Source organism: Quercus suber, unplaced genomic scaffold, assembly GCF_002906115.3.
Source record: "Quercus suber isolate HL8 unplaced genomic scaffold, Cork oak 2.0 scaffold_220, whole genome shotgun sequence".
In the NCBI taxonomy this organism is placed as follows: domain Eukaryota; kingdom Viridiplantae; phylum Streptophyta; class Magnoliopsida; order Fagales; family Fagaceae; genus Quercus; species Quercus suber.
In genome coordinates this window covers 957,050-967,246 of record NW_027069678.1, presented here as the reverse complement: position 1 = coordinate 967,246, position 10,197 = coordinate 957,050, and the positions used below count along the sequence as shown (strand labels likewise).

Sequence of the window (10,197 nt, the reverse complement as noted above, 5' to 3'; positions counted from 1 at the left end):
GGCTGAAATTAAAGTACACAAGGAAACTCTAGAGAATTCCGGATGGAGAGATTAGACGAGTGTTAGTAGAAGCTTGTAGAGATAATTGTCGTTTGCAATTTTACTTGGGTAAATTCAAATTTGAAATGTTGAGTACCTCAACTTGGATTCCACTAAGCCAACCTCTAGCCTGTTCAGATCCTAGAACAAAGAAAAACTTTTTTTTTTTAATCAAATGTAGTTCCAAAAAATTCAAAATACCCTAAATTTCTTCATCTGCTTCAATTCCATTCCCATTATTATCTTCTTTGGCTGCAACCGTTGCTGCTAGCATTTCATCAACTTCTCTAATGAGAAGGGTTCGGTGTACAACTTGAACAACTCACATAAACTAACATAAATAAGTTTTTTTTTTTTTTGGCTAAACTTTTGGTTCATTTGAAACCCTTATTCTATTTTTTAAGTGATCAGAATTAAAACCTTTTATATAAAAGAAAGTATAATTTTTATTCTTAACTATCATAATTCCAAAAGCAGTGGAAGAATCTATTTTCTTCATATAAACAACAAAACAAAAATGATCAAAGGCGTATGGTAAGTGCTGCACAAGACTTGCCAGAAAATGCAGAGAAAGTTTCTCTAAGAAACGAGGAAATGCGGGTCGGTGAAAGCGAAAGAAACAAAAGAATTAGTAGCTGGTTTCAGTTCTCAATTTGCTGTAATAAAATGCTAATCCTTTCTGTTTAAACCTTTAAACCAAAAATCCTTGTCCTTTTTACACTCTCTTCTATTCCTCTCGAAAAATAATTCTTGTGCCACGTGATTGGCCATAACCCGCCCATGTTGTCACTCACATGAAATGAGTTGTGGCCAATGTTGTGCCACGTGGCACAAGAATTACTCATTCCTCTCCCCTTATATAACCTCTACACTGCCTCACATTAATTTCTACACCGAAGCCAAAGGCTCACTCTCACTCACTCACCAAAGCTTTAGCCTTCGCATTTTTCTCTTAATCTTTCGTATGGCCAGGGAAGTTTCAGCCAAAGGCGATCACGACCCAGCTCCAGTACCGATCTTCCATGTTGTGGAACTATCCCAGTGGTCCTTTTACAGGGCTTTGATAGCTGAGTTTATAGCTTCTTTGCTGTTTCTATATGTCACGGTGCTGACTGTGATTGGCTACAAGAGCCATGTTAGAGATGTCTGTGGTGGTCTTGACCATCTAGGGATTGCTTGGGCCTTTGGTGGCATGATTTTCATTCTTGCTTACTGCATTGCTGATATTTCATGTACGTGAGTTTTCATTTCTCTCTTTCTTTCTTACTTCTTTTCCCACTTTTGTTAAGGTTTGCTTCCTTTGCTTTTAAAGTTAAACATTACAATTTAGTTTGCATTAAGCTTCAGATCATTAAGGTTGTTTTTGGTTAAATATTTCAGGTGGTTTTTCTTTCTTTGTTTTCTTACATGGATTTTAGGCTTAGCTATTTGCTAACTTTAAAAGTTGGTTTTGTGCGTAGATGGTCACATTAACCCAGCAGTGACATTCGGGAGCCTATTGGCTGGTAAGGTGTCGCTGATCCGAGCCTTGATGTACATGGTGGCTCAGTGCTTGGGAGCCATCAGTGGTGCTGGGATCGTCAAGGCCTTTCAGAAGGATTATTACGAAAGGAATGGTGGTGGTGCCAACATGGTCTCTCATGGGTACAGCAAATTCGCTGGATTGGGCGCCGAGATCATAGGGACCTTTGTGCTTGTGTACACCGTCTTCTCTGCCACTGACCCCAAGAGGAAAGCTAAAGATTCCAATGCTCGGCATGTACCTTAACATTCTGAGATTCAGTTTGCTATAAACTCAAAACTATAGAGGTTTTTTGCATAGTAAAAAAAAAAAATGGGAGAGGAATATTACACACAGAGACGAACTCCGGATTTTAAACTAATGGGAGCAAAGCCGGCCCTAAACATTTTTGGGCGAGAATTAAAATTTGGCATTTTTTTAATATTTATATATTAATTAAATTAATATTTATTTAATATTTTTATATTATAATATTTTTTTTTAGAATCTATTTTTTTTTTTGCACTTTGAGATTCAAATTGATTAATTAAAATTTTGTATTTTAGTTCTTTTAAATCTCCTTTTCATTATATTTTAACTTTTTTAGTGAATTTCTTGTTCATATATTTTCATTTAAATTTTGTACTATATTTTGTTTATTATTAATAATAAATTTATTCATTGATTCTTTTTGATACTTAATTAATGTTTCTTCTTTTCTTTTTTTAAGTTTTTCATATCCAATAAAATATATATTTTTTAGTAAAATTTCTAATAAAATAATATTTAAAAATAAAATAAACACTATTTATAATATATTTATAATGACTGAAATAAAAAATAACTTTCAAATATAAAGCAATAAAACTTGATGTATATAAAAAGCTACTATTGTAGCTCTAGATTTACTAACAACAATAACAAGAATCTATCAATACTCAAATTCTAAACCTTCACAAATATAAAAACGCATGATTAAAAAAAAAAAAAAAATTGAAAGCCCAGACAGAAGTACAACTCCACCTACAACCCAGCCAAAAATTGAAAGCCCAGCCAAACCGCATACCTAGCCATTGCACAAAACCGATCCTATTACCTTAAAAAAAAAGGGAAGAGACAAAACTTAAGGCCCACGGCCCCAGCCGAAGATAAGACATAAGAGTCATAGGACTCTAGTCCACCCACAACGACGTCTTATTAGATAAGACTATAAGCCTCCATCCACAAAACCAGTAAACCACGGCACCATTTGGATTCTGGATCTGCATAGTGCAGAGCAGAGGAAAACTCATATAGTCTATACCTAGAGAGCACAGAGTTGAGACGGATTATTGATCAGATAGAAGGAAGCATGAGCCACCAACAAAAGATTTAAAAGTAGAATCAGTGTAGAGAGAGAGAGAGAGAGAGAGAGAGAGAGGTATGAGTAAATTTTAGGAATTTGAGATTTTTTTTTGTGTTTTGATTTGAAATTGTTTTGTGGGTAAATTTTTTAGACCAAATTTGCACTTTATCCAGTTGAATTTTGATTTGTCTAGAGGTTAAGGTCTTAAGGATGTTATTTTTAGGATAATTGATTTTGTTTAGGTCAAAGTATTCTTCGAGGTAGCAATGTTTAGAGTTGTCAAAATAATGTATCAGGTTTTTTAGAGTTTTCATCTAAAACTTTTTTTTCCCTACTATCCATTATTTTTCAAAATTTTGGGGCCATCCTTCCACTTGAGGCCTTAGGCAATGGCTTAATTCGCCTAATGGAAGGGCCGGGAGCCGGAGTTTTAAAAAAAAAAAACTCTAAATTAATAGGCATTTATATAATATTAAAAAAGATTAAAAATATTCAAAATCATGTTTTTAAATACATTAAAATATAATTATTTACCAACAAAAGACAAACAAAATTATGTTTTTTTCTAATACTAGGATGGTTCGGATTTTTTTTTATTTTTTGGTTGAAGTTAGAGCTATATAGTGGTGGTGCTAAAAATTTTAGATTTTTAGCACCTCAAAAATGTACTTTATCTATTTTACTATCTTAATTTACAATATACCAAATATAAAATTATATTTTTTTTTATCACTTTATTTAAAATAATATAAAAACCATTAAAATAATAAAAGAATAGGAATTTGAGTTTTTTAATGAAAGGAAGAGATATAATTTTAATAAAATATTGTATTTTATTTTTAACAACTTGTTGGTATTTATATTAGTCTACTGTAGTTGAAAAATTTAGCTTTAGCTTCTCTAATAACACATGATTTTTTGGTTCTTTGGTGGTAAAATAGTTAGAAAATGTAGAATGAGAGAAAACTACCCTCAGAAATCTGTGTATTAAATTCATTGAATAAGATTACACTAATGCTTTGTTTATATAGTTGTAAAACAGAGCTTCAGTAAGTTGTAACTCCGTAACAAGTCACTAACAAACAAAAAGTAACAGTACTTTTTTTTTTCTTTTTTGCACAAGAAAAATATTTGCATTGGGTTAAAAAATAACTAAAAGATACAGATAATTATCAGCTATAAAGCGCACAAATAAGCATTAGCTAATTTATTTTTCTTAATAAGTTATTGGGCTCTAGATCCATAATTACTTCAACACACCAATTGGATTTTTGGCCCATATTCTCTTTTCTTCATGGATTAGACTTCAACTCATCAGTAAGAGCATTAGCACTAGGGTCCGTTTGGGAGTTTATAAGAGAATAGAATGAAATGATCATTAAAAGAATGGAATGGATTTAGTAGGGAAAGGAATGGAATGTAATGGAATTTAAAAATCTTATTTGGATGTTATAAAATAAAGGAATGGAATGCAAAGGAATGTAAATAACATTGTTTGAAAGTGACATTGGAAGGAGTGGAGTGGAATGACATTTTTTATAATAACATTACTATTATACCTCTCATTTTAAAGAACATAAAACATGATTCTAGTTTATGGAAAAAACAAAATTTATTGTAGCTAAAAAACAAGTTATGTATATTTCTATATCGTAAAGCAATTCATGCATCACATATTTATTTTCAACAAAATAAATATTTTCTAAAATTGAAAACAAATATCTTTTTTTTTTTTTAAACTCCTGTAATGAGTCTTGCCAAAACAAAATAAAATAACATAATCCATTCCAAAACTAAAGTTGGCCAAGAAATCCCATACTTTTTTAATTTTTAGGCCTAGACATCAATGTCAATAGGACACATTTGCGCTCATGATCTAGGCAACCAAAGAACATTTCCTTATATGTTGGTGTAGGGATAAAGGGCCAAATTTGTATATTGGGTCTTGGGCCTTATTTGGGAATGTGGGCGTGTCCGAGGAGGGGTAAGTGATTGAGAGAGACCTTAAGTTTAAATTCTCATAAAGAAGGAAAGGATGGAGAATGGTCCGAGGAGTAATTCCTCCTCGGACACGACAAATATAGTTCGAATCTATAGTCCAGCAACCTAGGCGACAAATTAGGAAGTTTACACAATGAAGATGAGCTTCAAGCGTGTATTGGAGTGATAAGAACTCAGAAATATCTAAGGGAAAAGCTAATACCACCACATTAAATGAATTGCAAGTACTTTTTTTGGCCACATTTATATGGAGAGGACCCCTGAGCAGTGAAGTCTCAACTACTAATATTCACAAAAGTCAAAGAAGGTGTCTGATGGGACAGGCACTCAAGTGAAAGTTTAAATGATTAACAAGTGTAGTATTAGGATTGCTTGAGAGGAACTATATAATGTGAGAGACCTTCCACGAGATGGGGATCGGAAAAAGGGAGAAAGAAACACTGTAGTAATCAAAATTGTATTTGTAAACAGTTATATTGATTTATACTTCGAATTATCTCCTCAGACAGTGAATTTATTCAATCCAATGAGTCGTGTTCTCGCTTGATCATCTTCTAAATCTATAATAGCCGTTGTTAACTTCATTAAGGCCTAGCTCTTTAACTTATTCTCTACAAATTTATTGTATTGGGCTCATTGGACCATCACTCAATTCTTCTTTGGGCTTGGGCTGCAAATTGTGACTCTAAAAACAAGCAGAGTCGAGAGGATCCCAACACAATGACCCTTTCCTTAACCTTAAGCAAAGAGGTGACCGTGAAGGAAGTGTCCATGCCACACACACTGACAGGAATCAACCTTGAGGGGGGAGCCATATCTCCCATGCAAAGAATAACAAGAGCATGCAACTGGAGATTAATCAGTTAAAAAGAGATTTACGCCATGCAAAGAGGAAACAAACTTCTCCGAACTCTAACGTTTCTTCTAATAACGAAAGGGACGTTAATTACAGGCAGAGGTCTCGAACTCCACCCAGCAAATCTTTGTCCTATGAAGAAGAGCATCATCGTGAGCGGCGGTTTTGAAGCCCATCACGTAGAGGTGTAGGAAATGACGCTATGAGTAGGGCCCTGAACTAAATCTCTAGGTCGCCTTTCACGCGTAAGATTGAAGAAGCAAGACTTCCTCGACGCTTTTATCAACCAACGTTCACCGTCTACAATGGTCGAACAGACCCTGTGGAGCACGTGAGCCATTTCAACCAAAGGATAGCTGTCCATTCCAAGGACGAAGTCATGATGTGTAAGGTTTTCCCATCTAGTCTAGGACCAATTGCAATGAGGTGGTTTGATAGCCTGAGAACAAACTCTATAAGTTCCTTCAAGGAGCTCACCCAGGTATTTGGTTCCCATTTTGTCACATGTCGCAGGGTTCCTCGGCCTTTGGCTTCCCTACTATCCTTAAGCATGTGAGAGAGTGAGACCCTGAAAACGTATTCGGATAGATACTAGGAGATGTTCAATGAGATGGATGGTGACTTTGACGAAGTGGTCATCAGTAATTTTAAGCTCGATCTTCTAGCGGAGCACGGTTTGAGAAAGTCTCTGACTGGTAAACCCGCTAGGGTCCATCAGGTTGTCGAAGAAACTAATCCTTTAACATAATTATTGATCTTAACACATTATGAAAATGGTGACTAATAGTCTCACCGGAATGACAAAAAAAGAAGGACCTTGTACAGGTCTTCACATTATGTGATATAGTGTGAAGAAACTTGGCAACTTACTCTTCAACTATGGCATGTTTTGTGTCTTGAGGATCACCGTCTCTTCGCAAAATGTCACACAAACCTTGAAAAGCTTGTGAAAGCATGTGTATTACATCATAACATTTTTCACTAGATCTAAGTCGATGCATTATTTCATCACGAACTAATTGTCTTTCTATGATTGATTGTGAAGGAATGTGGGTAACATGTCTTTCAATCCCTGCCTTCGATGAATAATGTAGCACAAATAATGGCATTAAGCATAAACCAAGGCTAGTTTCTGCACATATTCCAAAAAAATTATGGTCTTAAGTACCTCATCATTCAAATCCATCTAAGTAAAAAAAAAATAGTTATGTAATTAGTCGGAGTCCAATTCAAAGAAATTATAGGCACATGTTCTATTCATTATAAAATTTGGACACTTCACAATAAGCTTTTGCATTCTTTTAAATGGTAAATTAAATATTTTTTTATATTTTAACATATAAGAAAATCTATGAATAAGAAACTTTCACAAAAGAAATAAAATGTCAAATATTTTAATGGTAGTAGACAAAGTGGCAGAAACTGTATATCAAATAATGTGTATAACACGCAGTCTTATGCATATCACGTTAGTAGACAAACTGCATATCACGTTAGTAGACAAAGCAAGCAAGAAAATACTACACACAAAGAAAGAAAAGACAAAAAAGGTTCATGGCAGAATAACCACTTTGCCAATATAAAAGACTACACACCAAACAATATTAAAAAAAAAAAAGAAAAAAAAAAAAAGAATGACTAGCAAACAATTTTCATAAGACTTGAAAGACATAAATGAGTAGCAAACAATTGATTTTTATGAAATTGTTTCATCCGTGGACCCCATAGCTACTTGGAAGACACACCTAATGACTGGTAGACAAAGTAAAAGAAAAAGAATGACATACTTGGTTTGAGTAGTAACTGAAAATTGCAACAGACAAAAGAAAAAGAAAGACTAGTGGCAGTAGCTTCACTTTGCAATGAACGGGCAATAACGTGCAAGAATGATAGCTATATTTTTTACAATTGAATGAGAAAAAAATGGCTGATATTAGAGGGATATTTTAGGGGTTTTAACAAAAATTTCATTAAATCTAAATCCATTCTCTCCAATTCCTCCAATTATGTGGGAACAAAAATTTGAAATCTTGAGAGAAAATGGAGGAATGAGTGTTTCCTCCTAATCATTCAATTCCCTCCCACTTAAACTCCCAGACAAGGGAATGGATCTTCCATTCTCTCCAGTAAAACTCTCAAACAAGAAGAGGAAAGAATATTCTAAAAATATTCCTTTCATTCCATTCCATTCTCTCATCCCAAACAAAGCCTTAGGGAGTGTAAACACAGGGGATGCTTGATGCATTTAAGGGCCTAAGGTGAAAATTGATTATATTGTTTTAGATGCAAAATTACTACTAATTAACATGAACAACGTATAATTTTTTTCTTTGTTAGAAATTTTATAAACACAAAAAATTTGACAAAACTTTTCACACTTTTAAAAGTGCAACATTCACAATATTTTTCACAACAAATCCTAGGATTTAAGTTGCTTCTTGTTTAATTTCTATTAGAAAACACCATTGTTATGAATTCCATTCCGTTCTAGCCAAAATGGCCGAAAAATTTTGTACCAGTCACTTGACCGGTACTAATCACCCTCTCGGCCTAAATTCCACTTCATTTCGGCCTATTTCGGTGAATTTCAGCCAGAGCATTAATTTTGGCCTGTATTGATATAACACAATGTTTACCTCACTTTCGGTCCTTTACAAGTTGAATGGCTTACGTAATCATCCCCTTACAACAGTTTTCCAACACGTCAATGGTTGCCGAAATGAACCCAGGCCACGGCAGAGGTGGCTACTGGTGCGGCTGCTTCTTCTTCTTCTTCTTCTCCTTTCTTTGTTTTGTCCGCTAGTCCTTTCAATTCTATTTTAAATTTTCCTTGCCTTGTTTTGTGTTTTCTTTTCTATTTTGTGAACCTAACATGTGACTAGGTGTTGGAAATGACAAAGAGGCTTGACAAAAGCTTTATTTCTATGGGCCCACACGTAATATATAAATAATAAAACAATTTTAATATTTAACTTGAGCCTTTATATTGCGGTTTTTTAATAGTAATTTTTTTAGAATATTTTAATAGTAAAATTGTTTTAATAGTATTATTATAATTATTGTCTAGATATCTAGACTTGAAAATTGAAATTGATAAATTAGTTGAAATATGGACTTATAGTTTTAACTTTTAAGACTCAACAAATTATATGGATTTTGACCAAATAATATATAAGGAAATATATGTACATAAAATTATATTTAAAAAAAAAGGTATAAAAAAGGTAACTCTGAAACAATATGCTAAAACAGTCCGGTATCGAAATATTCCGTTCCAATGGACAAATCGAAACGAGCACCGAAACGGTATTCATAACATTGGAGACCACCACTATAATTATTTTTTTGCCATTAATAACAGGTTGTAACAACCTATTATTTAGCATTTGATGTAAAAGTATTGTGAAAAATATTGTGAACGCAACATTTTTCTCTCTTTTTTGTTTGTTTTTCATTTGATAAAAAAATATTATTTTATTTATTGATTATAAATAATACAATTGGTTAAAATTTGGGGGCCTTTTTTTTACATGGGGCTTTAGGCGACTGCATCTATTGCTTTTACTATTTAGCCAACCCTATGTAAACAACCCCCCCCCCCCCTCCCCAGTTGCTATTTTAGCAACTGAGAATCCAAAATAGTACTCCAAGGCAGTATGTAAACCCTAAATATTTTAGAACCCATGAACAGTAGGTACTTATATTTACAACCCACTATTCACGGGTTTTTAAACACAATAACATTAATTTATTGGACAAGAAAAATAAATTGCCATGAATCTTGCCATTTGGATGAAAACAAGATAAAAAGAAAAAGAAAAAGTCTTTACTTCATAGAGTAGTTTTTTTTTTTTTTTTTTTTTTTTTTTGAAGCATCAAAGAGTAGTTGGAGGAAGCTTTTTCTTTTTTGTTTGTCATCCTATGAGAGACTAGGAAAAATTGGGTCTCTTAAAAAAAGAGAGATTTTTAGAGTGCTTTTTAAGGCACCTCTCTTTTTGGGGTAAGTGGCGTGGAGTTGTCACTTTTTTTTTTTTACCCAAAAAAAAGGAAAAACTAAATATAAAATACATGATCGAATTGTTCCATTCATTGATTGAATAAAGAATTACATGGCTTTAGGTCCTAGTTACAATCTACCAAAAATAAATGGCTTTTTGTCCTAGTTGCATTCTACCCAAAAGAAAAGAAAAGACAAGGCTTAGCTCTATTAACCAATGACCTAAATTCGGAGGCTAGTTTACGGAATGAGAAGGTGTTAGGCACCCATTCCGCCTAGACAAAGTTTGGTCTTCTAGACTTTTGACTCCAATGTACTTTTTTATGCATGTCATGAATGATATGTTGAACATGCGAAAAGAAATCAAACCACACAAATTTATTTATGAATGAAGTCTTTTCTTTTGAAAAGAATCAAATCTGTTTTGGTCGATAAAAAAAAAAAAAAAAAAAGATTTT

The 10,197-nt window shown here is 33.4% G+C and overlaps 1 protein-coding gene across 1 annotated transcript; it reads left to right on the top strand.

Annotated features, from left to right (window-relative positions):
* The first annotated feature begins 943 nt into the window (after positions 1-943).
* Positions 944-1,924, top strand: LOC112031044 (probable aquaporin PIP2-6). The gene is made up of 2 exons (XM_024063723.2): positions 944-1,271; positions 1,500-1,924. The coding sequence occupies exons 1-2, from the start codon at positions 1,004-1,006 to the stop codon at positions 1,805-1,807; spliced, it is 576 nt and encodes a 191-aa protein (XP_023919491.2). The 5' UTR covers positions 944-1,003; the 3' UTR covers positions 1,808-1,924.
* The last annotated feature ends 8,273 nt before the right edge of the window (positions 1,925-10,197 follow it).